This window comes from Diospyros lotus, chromosome 8 (assembly GCF_014633365.1).
Source record: "Diospyros lotus cultivar Yz01 chromosome 8, ASM1463336v1, whole genome shotgun sequence".
NCBI lineage: Eukaryota > Viridiplantae > Streptophyta > Magnoliopsida > Ericales > Ebenaceae > Diospyros > Diospyros lotus.
This window is the reverse complement of record NC_068345.1, coordinates 31,520,211-31,540,035: the sequence shown is the minus strand read 5'-3', so window position 1 is coordinate 31,540,035 and position 19,825 is coordinate 31,520,211. Positions and strand designations below refer to the sequence as shown.

General features: G+C 39.7%; 1 protein-coding gene across 1 annotated transcript; it reads left to right on the top strand.

The window, feature by feature from the left end:
* Window positions 1-1,117: 1,117 nt before the first annotated feature.
* LOC127807765 (la-related protein 1B-like) lies at window positions 1,118-19,458 on the top strand. Its single transcript, XM_052345826.1, has 6 exons — window positions 1,118-1,785; window positions 2,054-2,609; window positions 2,716-2,926; window positions 3,009-3,099; window positions 18,105-18,176; window positions 18,416-19,458. Exons 1-6 carry the CDS (start codon window positions 1,396-1,398, stop codon window positions 18,683-18,685), a joined length of 1,590 nt encoding a protein of 529 aa, XP_052201786.1. The 5' UTR covers window positions 1,118-1,395; the 3' UTR covers window positions 18,686-19,458.
* The last annotated feature ends 367 nt before the right edge of the window (window positions 19,459-19,825 follow it).

The following is a 19,825-nucleotide window of genomic DNA, read 5'->3' as shown; positions in this document are numbered from 1 at the left end:
ACTCTTATTTAGAATAATTAATATTAAAAGAATTTAATATAAATTTAAACATTTAAGTAAATGCAAATTTTGTGATAGATATTAATTTAGGGGCAATTCCGCAAATAATCTAAAGAATTTATTGTTATTTCTATAAAATACCATATATCTGATTAATTAATTCAGCTTATATTCTTTTTTAACAATATATGCTAAATTGAACTGAACTAAATTTAGTAAAAAATCAACCCAAATTAATTAGAGTTTAAAATATTAGATTTTAACTAATTAATGCTCACCTCTAAACTTCACTTGTAACTATGAGTTTATGAATTTAAAGTTTTGTTTAATTTCATTATTATCTACTTAAAAGTAAAGAAAATGATGTCACAAATAAGCTTGTTATAGTTAAATGTCTCGAATTAATTAAACGCTTGATTATATATGTTATTGTTATAAAATATAATCTATAAGCATTTTAAACTATTAATTATTTTTCACAAATGCGTTCATATTAGAGATAATAATGATGAAAAAATTACAATCTAACCAATCATTATCAATAATTATAAAATAAATTTTATTGTCGAGAATAATTAATAGACAATCACGTCCCTTATCACGGTCATATTATTCGTAAAATATTAAAAAAATAAGGGTGAGAGGTATATGTATACAAATTTTATACGGATCTCGCATTTTTAATATTTCTGTGATGCTTTTCTTAAACTCAAATGAATCTCTAATTTAAGTATTTAAAGTAGATTAATATGGTCATATAACATTTAAGATCATCACAAAGGTGCCTTAAATTTAGTTACGATATGAACAATATCAGCAAGGAAGGATGATAATTTTAAAAATAATTGATAATATGATATGCATCATCATCATCAAGGGTCGGCCAGCCAATGGAAAGTTACGGTAAAGTGATAATGATTGACCACCCGAGCCTTCCCCGTTCCCCTACTAGCCAATTTTATTATTATTTAGGAAAAAGAAATTAGGAGATAATTGCCGCGGCAAGGAGGGGCAGCATGGAAGTAAAGGATAAGCAGGAGGGGTATAAGGGTAAATTGGGTGAGAAAGGCAAGAGGAAAAAAGAGGTTATTTGGGTAATTGGGAAGCATAACAGATAGCTGTGAGAGGCACCGCACCGCAGTCACTCCAAAACAACACAAACGGCAAAGAAAGAGAGAGGAAGGAAGGAAGGAAAGAAACCTGAGATTGATCGATCGATCGAACGCTTTTCAATGCCGATCCCTTCCTCCAGAAAACCCTAATTTTCCATCTCCCCTTCGCCAAATCACCTTCCTTCTTCTAGCGTATTAATCTCTTCTATCTTCGTTGGAAGCATCTGTTGCTCGCCAAAAACCTCTTCTTAGTTCTTATTCATCAACCCTAGTTTTGACGGCCATGGCGGCCGGATCTCCACCCAACACCCTCACGCCGTCGTCTCCGCCTCCCCCCGACGTCGACAGCAAGCGAGCTGCGTGGGCTCAGGTCGTGTCGGCCTCTCCGTCGCCACCGCCATCGCTGCTCCCCGCCGGGGACCAAGCTGTGTTATCCGATTCCCCTCGTTCCGCCGAGGCTCCTGCGGGGAACTCCGATAGCAATCAAAGCAATGCCGGTAATCTCAAGAAGCCAGCTTGGAACAAACCCTTAAACGGCGTCGTCGCCGGCGTAGGCCCTCTCATCGGCGGTGCTGTTTCCTGGCCCGCTCTATCAGAGTCTACTCGGACTCCTTCCAAATCAACATCGGATTCTTCTAAGCCTGTCTCCGACCCTTCCCTTTCCACCTCGCAGGTTCAGTTCTCACAAAACCAATTTGTATGCGTAACTTTGTAGTTCTAGGATTACCAATTTTTAGGACTTAAAAGGATTGATTATATGCATGCAAAATCCTATATATACTTATGCGTGAATCTGCACCTTTCTATAAATTGTATATTTGTACATCCTGGTGTAATGTCCATAAGTACATGGTTTTATAATTACTAAGCTTTAGGATGTAATATTTTGATTCATGTTCTCTGTTTGCAGCCATGATAATGCGTTTATCCCTTTCTTTTAGGGTCCTGTAATTTCGAATTCACCTCAGAATCAGAAGCACGTTGATGCTAATCCAAACCCTAGTTCGACTCCAAGCCAAACAATCCCAGTTCGGCAAAGATCAGGAAAACGTGGTGGCGGGACTGGGGTTGGATCAGCGGTGAGTGGCTTTAGTCGGGGCCCCCCGCCGCCACCACCATACGCTCTGTTTGAAATGCCTTATGGTGCATTGGTACCAGCATTGCCGGATTCTTCTCTTGGTGAACATCCTTACAAGGGCAATAGTTGGGAAGGAAGACCAATTGGAGGCTTTGTTTCTCATTCTCATCCAGTGAATGATCAGTCTTCACAGCGAAATTTTTCCCGGAGGAGCAACTTTGGGGGCCGTCATAATACGCATGGTAGCAGGCGTGATCAAGACCGTGATAGGAATGCTTCACGAAGTTCTAATCCTAGAGACGTTCATCTACCACAGCATATGGCTCCACATAGGGGTTTCATAGGGCCACCACCGCCGGGTTCTACTCCCTTCATTGTGCCCCAGTTTGGGAGACCCTTTGGAAATCCTATGGGTTTCGGTAGGTTTATTATTTATTTATCTATTTTTGCTAGGTGAGGTTTATTTTTCTTTATGCATTTGTCTTTATCTCACGATCTCAGAACTTGCTTCTGTTTTGGCTTCAGATATGACATCCCCATTTATGTATGTCCCGCCACTGCCTCCAGATTCCTTCAGGGGTGTGCCATTCATCCATACTGCACCACCACCACCACCACCACCACCACCACCACCACCACCACCGCCACCAACTCCACCACCAATGTTTTACCCATTTGCAGATGCGAGTGCTACTCTGCCTACTTTATTAGTCAATCAGATAGACTATTACTTCAGGTAACTTAATAATTTTGGCCACACTTGGCTCCGCAACTTATTTTTTTCTTTTTCTCTTATCATTCTTATATGCTTATTCCAGTGATGACAATTTGGTAAAGGACGACTTTTTAAGGTCCAAGATGGATGATGAGGGTTGGGTTCCCATTGATTTAATTTCTGGATTTCCTCGAGTGAGTCATTCATGTTTCCCATATTCACTTTTTCGGTGTTTCTTTAAATTTAGTCGTAATCGGTATTTCTAATCCATTCTAGTATTTGAAATGCGTAGTGACTAATTTTCTTCTTGCCTCCTTACTTTCTTTTCCTTTTATTAGCAACGTGGTACCTGCATTGATTATTCACCATTTATATATATGTTCCATTTTTAAGTTTACTATTTATTTTGTCACTCATGATGAGAATTCTTTGCAGTTGAACATTTTTGCTGTGAAACTGATAAATGCCACTGAGGTTGAGGCTATCTTTGAGATTTGTACCATGCCAAAATGAAATAACTGTTCGTACATGTTAATGCATATCACCTGAAAAGAATAGTACTTAATGTAATTTCCAAATTCAGCCTGTTCCTCTTTAATTAAGCTTGGAAAGTTGCCTTTACTTGGTGACAAATTATTGGCTTTAGCAGTTTGCCATTTGTTTATTAATGTGCTTTCACTGAGCAACTGTTATCTAGTAGTCTGCATTTAAAAGATTCTTGTTATGCTAACTTAATCCTGTGAGGATATTTGTCGAGTTCTGGTTACAACCTTAAAGTGTTCTCAATTTCTGTCCTGTTCTGCTTTCCAATCTTGCAAAATGCTGTCATACTTCAATAATTTTTTAAAGTTCCAATTGGGCATGCTTTCTAGTCAATAATAGTGTCTAAATTTTGATCAAGTCCTGTTTTCATTTGTAAGTATGAGCTTGTAAACAAGTGCATTCTGTTACTTCAACTAAAATAATTGTTAGTCAAAGCATGCATAGAGAGTGACTATTGCAAGAATGACTTAAAAAACCAGCTAATTTTCAGAGGAGGTATTGTGTACAGCCTCTTTTCATGTGACAGTGCTGCTGTATGAGAACTTTCACCAGAGTGACAGTTCCATATGTCATAGAAGTGTTTTTCCCTGTTGAACCGTTGGTTTAACTGACTATATTCTTGGGTAGCGTTTGTTAAAATAAGCAAGATAAGGGAGTATCAAAATAAACTTGGAATGCTTTTCAGACCAAGATATTGAATGGTCAAGATAAGGGTAGGAAACATTTCAAGATTTATATCAGACTGTTTGTTAATTTTCTTGGAATTAATTGAGAATTATACTTTTTTTTTTCCATGTTTGTTAAATGCTATGATAAGCACCAAGATAAGGACTTTTTACCAAAATATCCCTATTACCAAATTCATTCAAAACTGTATGTTAACATCAACAACAAATTTATGATTAAAATAGTGTTTTATGATTAATGTGAATTGTCAAAAAATAAAAATAAAAATAAAAATTAAAAATAGTGTTTTATTTTCTAAATCCATATTCAAAAATAGATTCTAAAAAGATTCAGCAAGTAGAAATAATTATTGGTGGAATTACTATAATTCCACAGATGATTAAAAATTACCAAAACATATTTCCATAATAGATAATAAAATATAAAATTGAATAAAATAATTTAAAAAATCAGTGAAAGGAATAATTTAACACGTTAAAAATGACAAACATCCGAAATGCTTCTCATATCTGACCTTTTTCATCCCATATCTTGGTTAACAAATTCTACCTTGACTGAAATCAAAATATATTGAATGTAAAAATATTCCCCAAATCAGAGGCAACTCAACTATTTTGATTTAGCCATTGATGGTATCCGATCTTGTCAATAATTAGAAGCTGCCAATGTTGATAATATCGGCGCACTCTGATTCTTTTCCTATAATAATATATGTGTTAATAAATAGTATTTTTGGTTATTATGTGCATAATAATTATTAATAAAAGGCACCAAGAGAGTTCCACCTGTGCACTGAATCTAAACACTGGTTCAAGTGTAGATAAACTCTTCTCGACACCCAACTCAGTAGGATAGACAAAATTTGCATGAACTTGAGAAAAGGAGCTTCTACATCATCGAAAGATCTCTTGTTATGGTTTTCCTTATCAATGACAAGAAGGCCAAATGGACCAAATCAAGTTTTTTCCCTCCCTCTTTTGCCTACTCTAGTACATCTCTGACCGATATAAGCCCTGCTGTATTACATGCCAAATGTGCATAGAGCCAAAGTCTGTAAATCTTTAGCAATCAAACAGTTAATGACTCTTTGTACAACTAGATGTGAATTTGATTTCATCATGCTTTCAATGGCTAAGATTTTACCTTGCATTGTCATGCAAACAAAGAAGCAATCTTAGATATGGCTTTCGATGCCTAAAACCATCTCCAAAGAAAAAAGAATCCCTCCAACTCATCAAAATGTCATTGAAAGATTTCAGTTCATATCTTTCATTTCTCCCTCCATCTTAACCGAGTCATCTTTTTCTTCATTGGGAATCCAAAGTCTATGACAACCTGATGAGAATGCTTGCCTTTCCAATAATTCAGTTCCCTCTTCAAGTCAATATCTCATTGAATCTGATTGATCCCCCTCTTTAAAATGGTCCACTAGCAATACACCTGTATTGATTATGATATTGCCAAGTCCTGCAATGCTACCTCCAACCTGTAATTTTTTTGTGCCTACTCCTCCATGTCTGAATTCCCATAGGCTCGCCATGAGATGTAGAGACCATCAAGTAGGTACCATTCCTCCTTGCATGCTGACATACTTTGACTTGACACCCTCCCTTTTGTTTTGTGTTTGTTTTCTTTTTGGCTGGCTAGACTGCTGGACCATTGATGGAGTGTTGAACATGTGCCCTAATCCGAATTATTGCATTTTGCTGAGTAATTTTTGGTAGCTAAACAACTTGGAGTTTGTCACAGCCCTAGGGTTTGGCTAGGGTTGTGATAGGAATTTGGAAGGATTTAGGGAAGAGAAAGCAGAAAGGGAAGGAGATTTAGAACTGAAACAAAGAGAAAAGGGGAGGAAAGAGAAGAAGAACCGAGAGAGAGAATTAAGAGAGAGAATAAAGTTTGAAATTTCAATTCATCAATTCAAGCATATCCAATAAACTCCTAACAGCAGCCTTATATAGGCATCATTGACTGACTTCTAACAGCCTAACCACTTGCTAACAATATATCCTAACAGTTATTATAAACCTATTACAAGATTACCCCCCTTTTATTATATTCCTATTACAACATTGGCCCTCCTATACTCCTAGGTACATGACAATTCCCTCCGCCTTAAAATGTTTCTTGTTCCCAAGAAACTTATTATCGTTGAGTTGCTCTTTCTTCATCCAATTCCAACCTTTTCTATTTGCTTCATTCGTCTTTCCTTCTTTCTCCTCTTAGGCCTCTTCTTCTTTGTTCTTAAGTTTGCAAGATCCATCCCAAACATAATTTGGCTTAGAGCTGCAATAGAAGCAACCTGATTGGCCTCAATGATTTCAAGTTCAAATCTGTGAGTGCTTGATGAAATAGGAGACCCAAGCTGCAGAAGGTGCTTGTCCCTAAGCAAGTTCCTCACCTGGAAGAAATTTGAAAGGGGCAGAGGAAAGGTGGATTCAATCTTGAATGGATCATTAGCTGAGTTAATTTCTACTTGAAGATGTGAATGTTGCTCAATAATCGGCTTCCTTTCAACATGACCACTCAAAATTGTCACTTCCGGCTGCTCCAATACCAAGAAATCCAGACCCTTAATGTCCTCATATGGAGGTTTTCCAACAAACAAATCATCTGCCCTTGTCGGTAATTTAGCAACATCTTCTTTCTGTTTCTCAGAATATTCCCGAAGCTCACTCTCAACATTTTTATTCTCCACTTCAGCAACACCTTCTTCTTTTTGCTCACCAGAATATTTCAGAAGCTTGCTCGCCACAGCTTCCTTCTCCAATAATCTTCTGTTACAAAAATTCAATCCAGGCTTGTTATTATCCGAAACCATAGGCAATGGAAAAGTATCATTAGAAGCTCCACCATCAATTCCATTTATGATAAAATTCTGATTTGGAACACCCTCCGATCCTTCCATCCCTGCTCTAATCACCAGAGGTAACGGATTGGCTTTAGCTTCCTCGATCAGTTCCTCAAATGCTGCCTTATTAATCTGTTCATCACAGATTCTCTTTGGATAATCCCATTCACCACCAATATCATCACTAATGTTGCATTCCTCCTTGATAATTCTGCTGGAACCGGTACACTTCTTCCACTCCACATTGGAGATAGGTAGTGAATCCGCTTCTCGACTTCTTGCTTTCTCCTTCGGCTGCTCCATTTTAAGGTAGTCTTCTTTGTTAAAACTCCCATGATAATCCTCAAAGTATTCGGTGGGAAACCTGTAATGATACTCCTTAGATAGTATCATTGCAAACTCTTGTAACATTTCACGTATCATTTGGCCGAATTCTTTGCTCGATTCATGTACCACACTTCTTGTTCCTTTGTCCAATTGGCTGATCCCCATCTCCAACTTCTTTTCCCATGCATAAGGCTTTTGGCCAAACTTCCCCTGATGTCTATCTCCAGCTAAACATGCAACATCTTTCTGCTGCAAGTTAGGCTCCCATGGTCTCATGCAAGCTTTGTTCGTCATGGCAGAAATTTCACGACTGCAGCAGCTGAAGTCTGCTGGTTCCGTCGCTACTGTGAGGCAGTCTTTGATCCCACCAATTTGGCCACGTCACCTTTAATTATCAGTCGACACACACCTCCTCTTGCGTCGGAATCAATTCCGAGATTTACTCAGAAATTTCCTTGTTGCTTCTCTGTCTCCAATGCCTAACTCTCTGGAATTGTTGGAATTGTTCCCGAAGAATAAACCGAAGGCTAAGGAATTACTCTCAGAGTCAGCTGAAACACGTTTCTGATTGGCCTCGGAGATTCGCTCGCTCCTTTTCACCTTCAAATTCAAACGAGAGGTTATCAGAAATTCGGTATCGCCAAAGCTGCCTGGCTTGTTTCGCCACCACGATCACTGGACTTTGCAACTTCTTGTGATACAATTGGCTCAACTCAACCCCTTACAAATCGCGTGCTCTGTGATACTTTCCGATTCAGAATCACCTGGGCTGTTCGTTTCCTTTGATCAATTGTGATGCAACCAACAGAATTCTCTGGAATTGAGAATCGATGGTTGCAGTAATCTATGAATTGGCTCCCAAATCTGTCGAAATTGCTTCGCCCATCCACTTCGAACAAACTTACTGCAATTCGTGGCTGAGCGTCAACCTTCTGCTCGCTTCACCCAATCACTTCTTTGAAACGCCTCTGGACCAGCAACTCGCTGATGTTCAATAGTGGCGTAGGAACTTGCTTCTCATTGTCAACTTCCTAATTTGCGTCAATTTTCGAAGTATGCTTCACCTTCACACGTCTTCAAATCTAGGCTGAGATTAGCAATGTTTCTAGCCACGAAACTACTGCTGCGCCACTCGAATTCGCCTCCAATTTCAACTCAGTATTGCTGCGGACCTCTCCTAGCTTGCATCGTCTTCACTTCCGAACCGAAGTGGCTTTGCTCGGCTTTGCTTTTCAATTCCGAGTTTGCTCTACTCGGCGACGCCTTCCAAATCCAAGTTCAATTCTGACTTCAGTTGGTGCTTCTTCCCTGAGGAGCGTTGCCTCCAATATTCAAGTCGCAGTGGATTACGGAACCTTTTCCGCCTGCTGTTCCCGACTTGCAACAGCCGCGACCCTCCCAATCACTGTCCGACCATCGGCTTGTTTATAGACTTCACCTGAATTGCTTCATATAATCGCCAAGGAAAACGCTTGGTTCCAGCAGAAAAAACTATCCGCTCACCTCCGATCACCAACTACGAATGCTCCTATGTTCGCGTCGCCTCCGTCGAAATCGCTGTTCACTCAACCGCCTGACCTAATCACCTTCAAATTTCGAACTGAAATTATAGCCAACGAATCGATCGAAATTCTCCTATTGAAATCGCCTGGGTTGCTCGCCTACTAATTCTGATTAGCTGAAATTGCTCCAAGAGTTCTTGGAAGCACCGACGGAACGGCCTAGCCAAGTCGGTTTCACACGCCTTCACAATCTGGACCGTAATCCAGATTCTCAGCCGAGAATTCCTCCGACGGAATCACTGAGGCTAATTTAACCTGCAAAATTTGAACACATACTGCTAGAATTCACAACTTGAATGGCTGGCTCTCTTCAAATCGAATCAAATCACAGCCAAGGATTGGTTGCTCTGATACCAATTGTCACAGTCCTAGGGTTTGGCTAGGGTTGTGATAGGAATTTGGAAGGATTTAGGGAAGAGAAAGCAGAAAGGAAAGGAGATTTAGAACTAAAACAAAGAGAAAAGGGGAGGAAAGAGAAGAAGAACCGAGAGAGAGAATTAAGAGAGAGAATAGAGTTTGAAATTTCAATTCATCAATTCAAGCATATCCAATAAACTCCTAACAGCAGCCTTATATAGGCATCATTGACTTCTAACAGCCTAACCACTTGCTAACAATATATCCTAACAGTTATTATAAACCTATTACAAGATTACTCCCCTTTTATTATATTCCTATTACAACATTGACCCTCCTATACTCCTAGGTACATGACAGTTTTGTCGTGATCTCGTATCCTACTTGCCAAGTATTTACAGTTCTACGCATTTGAGTGACATTTATCCACTGTTTGTAACCTATGTTACCAAGCTTTTCACTTTATTAAATAATAACTTTTTTGGCCTCTGATTCTCTGGTATTTGTTGTTTCAAGAGCACTGTTGTCAAGGCTGCCAAATAAATTCTTAAATGCTTCCTGTCTGTTGAAACTGCACCATCCCTTTTATCAATTTATCCATTAGTTCGAGTTGTATGCTAGCTTATTCTTCAAAATATGTAATTTTATGTACTTGCAAACTTCTATTCTTTGCAATATTTATTTTTGTCCGGGTGTTGAGTATTGTAGGTGTAGGTATCTAAACCTCAGGGCTCAAGCTATCACATATTCCTGTGATGTACTTGCTAGCTTCTATTGCTTGCAATATTTACTCTTGTTTGAATTTCAAGTGCTATAGGTTTTGAACCTTCATGTTTCCTACATGTACAGACATATATTTTAACATTGCCTATAATTTAGCTCTTGTTTCTCTTCCTATGATCAATTATATTGATTATTCATGCTTTTTGCTCCAATAGCCTGCACCATCTGTTTTGAGCATACAATTGCAGCTAGTACCCAGCCACTACCTATTAGGTCACATAGCAAGAAGGAATCTAGCTAAGTTCTCAGAATTGCTTTTTGTTAATTGTTTATTGTATCCCTATACTTCTTCTTGTTATCCCTGAATTTATATGGAGTGTGAAATGCGAATGACTTGCCAAAGAAACTCCATGCTTGGTGGCCTCGGGTTGCAACCGAGCCTTGGCTTGGCTTGGCTTGGCAAACCTGAGCTCAAGCTCGAGCTCGGCTTGTCAATTCAGTTGACAAGTCGAGCTCAAGCTCGCACCACTAGAAGAGGAGGTTGTGCGGCAACGGTAGCAGAGGGAGGGGTGTGCAGCGAGGGCGAGATGCGACAAAGATGGAGGATGTAACGGCGATTGGCAGCAAGAGGTGAGGCAGTGGTGAGAGGAAGGTGGCGAAGGGAAGAGGAACAAGAAAATGTAGACGGCTGGAGGAGTGAAAGAGAGGAGAGAGAGGAAGAGGAAAAGTGGGTTTATTGGCAAGAGAGAGAAACAAAGAAAAATGGTTTCTTGGGCAGAGGAAAAGTGTATTTATATTTTATATTTTATAAATACATATAATGATGATATGTATATATGTTAAATAATATATTTATAAAATATATATCTAATATATTATACATACATATATTATCTAATCACAAAATGATATATTTATAAAATTATGAATAAATTTATTAATGCATTTATAAACAAGTATGTTTTCACAAGCTAATCATGAATTTCTAATTGGACCAGTTCGCGAGCTAACGAGCCAAGCTTTACTGAGTTTAAACTTAGCTTTTTTAAAAATCGAGCTTCAAATTTAAGCTCAAGTTCGGTTCATTTACCTTAATAGGCGAATTTTTATCGAGTCAAACATTGAGCCGCTCACTATTAGCTCGGCTTATTTGCGACCCTATGATGTCCTACGTGCTCTTTATGTTATGTAGGGCCAATGAGAAAAAGGGCCAAGTTTTGGAAAGTTTGTTAGATGTCAGATTCTTGATCTGACAAGTGAGTCTCGATTGATTGAGAAAGGCGAGAGAAGGAGTGAAAGGGAGAATTGAAGGAATTAGAGAGAAAGAGGGAACGAGAATTGAAGGAATTAGAGAGAAAGGGGGAACGAGAATTGAGAGGGAAACTAATTTCCAAATTTCATTCAACATAGGGGTAGAGGCGTAAATCAGTTCCTTTTATACTGATCTATGGCCTAAATGGGCACCAAAAGCGGTTATGCCCTCCCCACTTGCTTTACAACTTGCCCGGTAACATGCTGGAACATTCCTCCAGCTATGCTTATCCGTGGCCTTTATTTACAAAGGCCTCAACCCACTAAATTGATGTCTACAGCCTATTACATTCCCAATTATTCAACTAACATAATAATCCCCTCCCCTTAATGCATTCCTTGTCCTCAAGAAATATGTAGCAGGCTGGCAGAGTTTGGAAATTGTCGGAGAAGGTCTGGGAGATACTCCCAAGTGTTGTTGTCTTCATGGAGGGATGACCACTTGACTAGGACTTGGATGAGGGTGGCTCCATTTCTGCGGACCACTCTTCTGTCTAAGATGGCTGCGGGCATGACATCCTCCTTTTCTTCTCTAGTCATGGGAGGCAGTGAGGTGTTGCATTGTTGTGTACTGGTGGCCTTCTTAAGGAGGGAGACGTGGAACACCGGGTGTATCTATGTTCTCTTCGGTAGGAGCAACTTGTAGGCTATTGTCCCAATTTTCTCTATTATTGGAAATGGCCCATAGTACCTAGGGCTGAGCTTGGATATTGGCTGTTGGGATAAGGCTTTGAGGTGCTGTGGGCTTAGCTTAAGGTAGGCTTCATCTCCCACTGAGAATACCCGTTCACTCTGTTTCTTATCAGCCATTTGCTTCATTCGATTTTGTGCTTTGGCCAATTCCGTTTTCACTAGTCTCATAGCCTCTTGTCTTTGTTACAAGTAAGTACTTACAACCGCCACTATAGAGTGTTCGGCCAAGGTTGGTAGGAGCCTTGGTTTGTAGCCATAAAAGGCCTCAAATGGTGTCATTTGGATGGAGCTGTGGAAAGTCGAGTTGTACCACCACTTGGCAACTGCCAACCATTTGTGCCATCCCCTAGGCTATAGGAAACTAAAACATCTTAAGTATAGCTCCAGTGATTGGTTCACCCTTTCTGTTTTGCCATCTGCCTCAGGGTGATAGGTCGTTGACATCAATAGTTTAGTGCCTAACAACCTCATCAATTCCTTTCAGAATAGGCTAGTGAATATTCAATCTCTGTCTGAAACTATGGACTGTGGTATGCCTTGCAACTTCACCACATTGTCCATAAATATCCTTGCTACTTCTTGAGTTGTGTATAGGTGGGATAAACCAATAAAGTGGCTGAATTTCGAAAACCTATCTACCACCACCATAATGCAATCCTTCCCTTCCAACCGAGGAAGCCCTTCTATAAAATCCATAGTGACGTTAGTCCACGCCTGATCTGGTAGTGGTAGGGGTAGGGGTTGTAAAAGGCCTGGATGGGCCACTGACTCATGCTTACACCTTCTGCACACATCACACCTCATCACATAGTCCCAAACATATTTTTTAAGTTGAGGCCAAAAGAATACCTATTGTACCCTCTGGTAGGTATTCTAAATGCCAGAATGTCCTCCGATGGGGGACTCATGGAGTGCATGTAGGATCTTGCTTTTCAATGCTTCACTGTCCCCGATAACCAGTCTTCTTTTGTACCGGACCACTCCATTGTTCAGTGAGTAACTTGGTTTGCTATTGGCATCCACACTTAGCTATTCTAATAAGCCTTTGGCCCATTCTCCTTGTTGGTAACTGTTACTCACTTCTTGTAACCAATCTGGGACTACTGCTGAAATGGCTTCACAAGCTCTCTCTTCTTGGCAGCGAGACAAGGCATCTGCTGCAATATTCTCTTTTCCTTTCCTAAATTGGATTACATAATCCAATCCCATAAGTTTGGCCATGCCTTTATTCTGTAATTGGGTGTGCGACCTTTGTTGTAGCAAGAACTTGAGGCTTTCATGGTCCGTTTTTATAACAAATTTTCTCCCTTCCAGGTAGTGTCGCCACTTTTTTACTGCCATTAGTTCCTTCTCGTATATGCTAAGGCCTTGGTGTCTAGGAGCCAAGGATTGGCTTAGGAAAGCCAAGGGTTTGCCCTCCTGGGAAAGAACTGCCCCTATTCTATGGTTGCTGACATCAGTCTCCAACACAAATGGCTTGCTAAAATCGGGTAGGCCTAGCATCGGGACTTCACTTAATGCCTTTTTTAGCTGCTCAAAAGCTTCCTTTGCTTGCGGGCTCCATTAAAAGTTGTCCTTTTTCAGCATCTTCGTTAAAGGTCTACTTATTGTCTCATAGTTCCTTACAAATTTTTTGTAGTACCCTGTAAGCCCTAAGAACCTTCTCAAGGCTCTAATGTTTGTAGGTTTTGGCCAGTCCACAATGGCTTCAATCTTCTTGGGGTCTGTTCCCACTCTAGCCCCTGAGATAATATGCCTCAGATATTCCACTTATTTTTGTACAAAAACACACTTTGACCTCTTGATGTACAATTGATTGAACCTCAAGATCTTGAATATAGCCCCAAGATAGTCTAGTTGTTGGTCAAAGGAGGGGTTGTAAACCAAAATATCATCAAAGAAAACCAGCACAAATTTTCTAAGGTACGGTTCAAAGATTTGGTTCATGATGGCTTGAAATGTGGCTGGTGCATTGGTTAGGCCGAAAGGCATGACAGTGAATTCAAAATGGCCATAGTGTGTTTTGAAGGCTGTTTTGGAAATGTCATTAGGATCCATCCTAATTTGATGGTATCCCGACCTCAGGTCCAGCTTGGAGAAAACAGAGGCATATTTAAGTTCATCCAAAAGGTCCTCAATAATAGGAATGAGAAATTTGTCTTTGATAGTAATGGCATTGAGTTGTTTGTAATCGATACAGAATCTCCATGTTCCATCCTTCTTGACTAATAAGACGGGAGAAGCAAATGGGTTATGACTAGGTCGGATCACAAATTGGGTTAGCATGTCCTTGACAAGCTTCTCAATTTCAGATTTAAGTTTTGGGGGGTATCGGTGGGATCTAATGTTCACTGGTTCAGCATTAGGTAAAAGGGGTATGGTGTGATCAAAAGATCTTTGAGGGGGAAGGGTCTTAGGCTCTATAAATAAATCTTGATATTCAATTAAAAGTGCATCAAGGAGAGCCAAATTGTGTACTTGCCAAGTGGGTGTGGTTGATGAGCCTCCTTCATTCTCCAATCCCAACTGTTTAGTGGCCTTAATTGAAAATAGTTGTGCTACTTGTGACACCTTCTTTTTGAACAGCCTTTGCAACTTTTTCCCTTTGATCATATTGCAAGCTCCCACTTCCACATTCCTTTGTAATACCACCCTCATTCCGTCTTTCTCTAGGGTAACCTCCATTTTGTTAAAATCAAAGCTGATTGGACTCACCTCCTTCATCCAATCAACCCCAAGAACAATGTCGCATCCCCCTAACTCGAGCAACCTTAGGTTAGCTTGGTAGTCTTCCCCTTGCATTTCCCAGCAAAATCCCACGCAAGTGAATTTGCTGATGACCCTGTTTCCATTGGCCACGGTTACTGAGAGTGGTTGGGTGCTAACTAACGGCCACTTTATCTTTCTAGCCGTGCCCTCATCTATGAAATTGTGGGTACTCTCATTGTCGATTAAGACCATGAGGGTACTCTCTTGGATCTTCCCGACCACCTTTATAATCTTGCTACTAGCCATTCCTTTTATAGCGTGTAAGGAAATGGCTCCTCCTCCCTCTTCTTCATCTTCTTCCTCCATAGAGATCTCTTCCTCTTCTGTTCCTTGTGCCCCTTCTAATAAGAGCAATTGTTTCTTGCATTGGTGTCCAGAGGTATACCTGTCCCCGCACCTAAAGCACAAACCCGCAATCCTTCTTTGCTCAAAGATCTTGTCTCTTGGAGGCAAGTTTGAGTCATGGGGGCTATTGGTCAAGTATTTCACCCTTGTTCCTCTAAAATTTTCTTTGTTCTACATCCTGCCTCCAGATAACATCATTCCTGGATTCACCCCCCTGCTCTGCCCCCTTTGCTTCTTCATTAAGGCCTCAATGATCAGTTCTTGTAACAGTGCATCTTCTGCGGCTTCTTGCACCGATTTGGGTCTCATCATCTTCACCATGGATCTGAGATCATCGTTCAGTCCACTGATGAAGTTCGACACAAAATCCTCTGTTAAGTAGGGGTTTTTGTGGAGCATAAGCAACTTCAGCTCTTTGAATTTGAGCTGATAATCCTGGATCATTCTCAGTTGCTTCAGTTTGTTAAATTCTTTTACAATGTCTACTATCCTCTGTTCCCCAAATCGTTCACACAGTCCCCTAACAAATTCATCCCAACTGTAGTCGTCTCTTACTCCAGACCAGCCTTGAAACCATATATCCCCTACATCATTTAGGTATGTTGTGGCCATGTTAACTTTCTGATCCTCGGCCACTTGATGTATATTGAATAGCTTCTCGCAGTGCCGGGTCCACCACCTTGGCTTAGTCTCATCAAACATTGGTAGCTCTAATTTAGGCACTGGAAAATTAGAGTGATCGAAGTTTACCACTATTCTCGGCCTCCTGTCCATTACTCCTCCTATTCCCCTCGGTTCACCCCCTAATTTCAACGATCCCATCGCCCTTTGGCTCGTGCCAATACTTGGGAGTATGGGATCCAATTGCTCACGAGGGGGAAAGTCTGGGGATATTCTCACATATGCCTGGTTTGAGAACATCAGCATGAATTGTTGCATCTGGTCTTGAACCATGTTGCTATGCTCCCACATCTCTTCTCAGATTTGGTTGCGCATATCTCCCCTCAACCGATCCACCACCACTTCCAATTTCTTGTCCATGGTTTTGATCGCATCCTCCATGTTTCCTACCCATTGTTGCACCTCGACCACTGTAGCGGTGACCTGTTGGATCTGCATCTCCATTTGTTTCATGCGAGTACCGTCAACCATTGTGTCTCAAACCTCGGAAACACTGGCTAGGAAAGCTGCTTTGATACTAATTTGTCAGATTCTTGATCTGACAAGTGAGTCTCAATCGATTGAGAAAGGCGAGAGAAGGAGGGAAAAGGAGAATTGAAGGAATTAGAGAGAAAGAGGGAATGAGAATTGAAAGGGAAACTAATTTCCAGATTTCATTCAACATAGGGGTAGAGGCGTAGATCAGTTCCTTTTATACTGACCTATGGCCTAAATGGGCGCCAAAAGCGCTTATGCCCTCCCCACTTGTTTTACAACTTGCCCGGTAATATGCTGGAACATTCCTCCAGCTATGCTTATCCGTGGCCTTTATTTACACAGGCCTCAACCCACTAAATTGATGTCTACAGCCTATTACATTGGCCCAATTATTCAACTAACATAACATCAGAGCTTTGTGTTTTGGTTGCTAGCATTTTCTGTGTTCATTTTCATAATATTTAGTGCAGTGGATGAGTTCCCATCATCATTGAGGGCATTTAATGATGAGAATTTGATGTCTTTGTCATTATATTGTCCTATGGATAGAGGATAGTAGGACCTTTTTTTCTTTTTTATAGGACTCCATATTGGTCCTGATGGCTCTTATCTTGACCTGGTCACGCCTTCCTTTTTTGGGTTCAATGCTTATCTGTCTTGCTTGTTGGATAACATCTTTTCCTTTTTACCATTGCCCTTCAACCTTGTCCTAAGGACTTTGGCATACGATATAATTGTCAGACTTGGATTCCCATCCCTTTGGGTCCTAAATTGATTTCTAGATCTTCCTGGACATGATTTGTCAGTATCTTCTTTGTCTTCCTCCATTCTTCAGTTTATTTCAGTCAGCACTATAATTTTTTCATGTGGCTGTTCCATCACCTCCTGCTTCTTAAATTCTATTCCCCAAACTTGGCTTTTTTAATAAACTTGAGTAGTTTTCTTTCTTATTTTCAATCTTTTTTTCTTTGGTTCCATTAGTTGTATTTCCATTTTCTTTCTTAATTTTGATGCAACTGGGTTTTGTTTGCCTCTACCTGGTCACTCTCTCCTTAGTTTAACAGTCATGTAGAGCGACTGCTGTCAATTTTGCTCATGAAAGTAGATTCATTGATTTTATACATTCATAGCTGAATTCAAATCTTTACCCACATTGTCTGCCATTTTGAAACATTGTTTACCTATATTTTATCCAAAAATTTGCATTGTTGCAGTTGTAGGGAAAAGAAAATTAAAATCTTGTATAATGGAAATCAAATAGATGGTATTATGGCGATCTGTGTTGAACTATCCATTGTATGCGGGCCTCTTTTTCCAGTTGTATACATATAAGAGTTCTGCTATGATAGAAACAGGTACAGAATTGAATGATGGACCATCAAAACATTCTTAACCACTCAGCTCTTCTTGTTACTATAGTGGGAATGGGGAAGTTCCTAAAGTGGATACATTTCTTTTATCTTGGAGCAGGTCTGAATATGCACAAGAGGTAGATAATTGTAATTCTTGTAAAATGATGCATTCTTTCTCCAATAGTGATTTATTATTAGTTCCTGTGCTTTCTAATCCAGGAGCCATCGAAGTTGTCTTGCAGGTTCTGCTTTTTGATGCATCTTTATCTAGGAATTCCATCATTTATTCCACTTCCGTGAAATGTTTTAGGACTCCACTTCAGTCAGGAGGATAAAATTAAGAATTGTCACTGGTTATTTTCTTTGATTACATGCTTAAAGTGGGCCTATATTTGTAGTGATTTTTTTGTTTGCACTTCATTTGTCATATCAGAACTGGAGCCATTTTCATTGGTTTTCTTTTTAAGTATTAGTGCTATCTGTGCAAAGATCAAGTTTGCTTTATGGCTATAACCTTGCAGGTTCAGCAAATGACAAACAACATCCAGTTTATATTGGATTCCCTGAGAGCGTCATCTGTTGTAGAAGTACAGGTAACCTTTGTTTTCCAATTGATATCCCTAAATAATATGCTTTTATCTTGTTTTGTGCTGGTTATTGTATCCTATGACTCATTTATGGAATTTTATAATTTGTAATTAAGAAAGCATTGTCATCTGTGCCAGCAGGCAATGAGAAATGCTGCACGGCGGCAATTTGAAATATTGGCTCAAATGTTGCCAATTCAAGTCAATTTTGTTCAGCTGATCTTATTCTACTCCATATGTTGCAGGGAAACAAGGTAAGGAGACGTAACGAGTGGAGAAAATGGATACCTGCTTCTGGTCGCTTTCCCATTGACTCAGGCTCTCAGCCCCCCGTTGGACTGACTTCCAATTTGATTAAGTCTTTTCAGAAAGTCTCCCTGGATGAAGTAAATGCTAACCAAGATTCTGCTACGACAGAGTTGGGTGCAAGTCAAAGCTCATCCGAGGAGTTGAATCGGTACTCTAAATTGGCCAATGGAGAGTGTACAAACGAAGAAGCCTCAAGCCAGATATGAAAATTCCAACTTCAAAAGATTTTTGGGTAAACTCACTGGAGCCCATTGGTTTTTTTTTTTAATTAGATGGCTCTTACATTGGAGGAGTGAAAGGAACAGCACGAGAAGTTTAGGATTGTCATGTTTTCTCCTTGGTGAAGCCCATATTTGGCAGTTAAAAGAGGAGAATTAAAATTGTAAGTATATGCAAGAAATGAAAGCTGAGAAATTGGAGTGGAATATTTGCTTGGACAAAACACGAGGTTGTTAAGTAATATGGTTGTGGTGCTGGATGATGTTTCTGCATTCCGTTAATGTCGTGGAAGGTGTTTGGTTTGCTATTAGTAGGACAAGTTTTGAGGTTACTGATTCTCCGTCACTTGGATGAGTCTGTGATAGCTTATGTTATGGGGAAAAAAAGGTCTTTAGTTGGAGTTTGAGATATAGTGCAAAAAGCACTCAGCTGGCTTGAAGTGGGTGACCGAGTGCTAGGGTTTTGGCCATTATACCTGCTCTATGCAATTTATGCTTTATTACCTTTTTTAAGTTGTGTTTTTTTTTTTCTTTTTTTTTTTTTTTTGGGGGGGGGGGGGGGGGGGCGGCAGTTTTTTAATTTCATTTATGTACCTTATGAACATATTGCCCTCTGTCTGGCATATATCTTTGACATATTTATTCTTCAAGACCTTTTTGAAGATTTTGTTACATTGAAACTTGAGCTTTATTGGGACTGTTATCTGACTCATGCATGGGACCTTTAATGTAAAGTTGCATTTATTTTATAAATTTTTCTCCTGATGCTATTTGATGTTTTAGATTGCTAAATGGGTCTTCTGATTTGTTTACATCCCCAATATAGATAGTATTTTGATTTCGATCCATGTTGCTGTGGTTTCCACCATGTTCTTATACAGTCCGTTCGATTGGTTATATTTTTTATGAAAAGTAATTATTTTTTTATTTAAATTTGAACTTTTGAGGTATTTAATTAATTTAACTTTTTAGGTAAAGTATTTTTTTTTTATCATGTGATATTTGTTGGAAAAGATTTTTTCATGGCGGTGGATCAAATTTTTTCAGAGAATTAAAAAGTAGTCCATGTCTCCGTCCCCTCTTTGTTATATACGTCGAAGACTTAATCCAATGGAGAAGAAGAAGCGT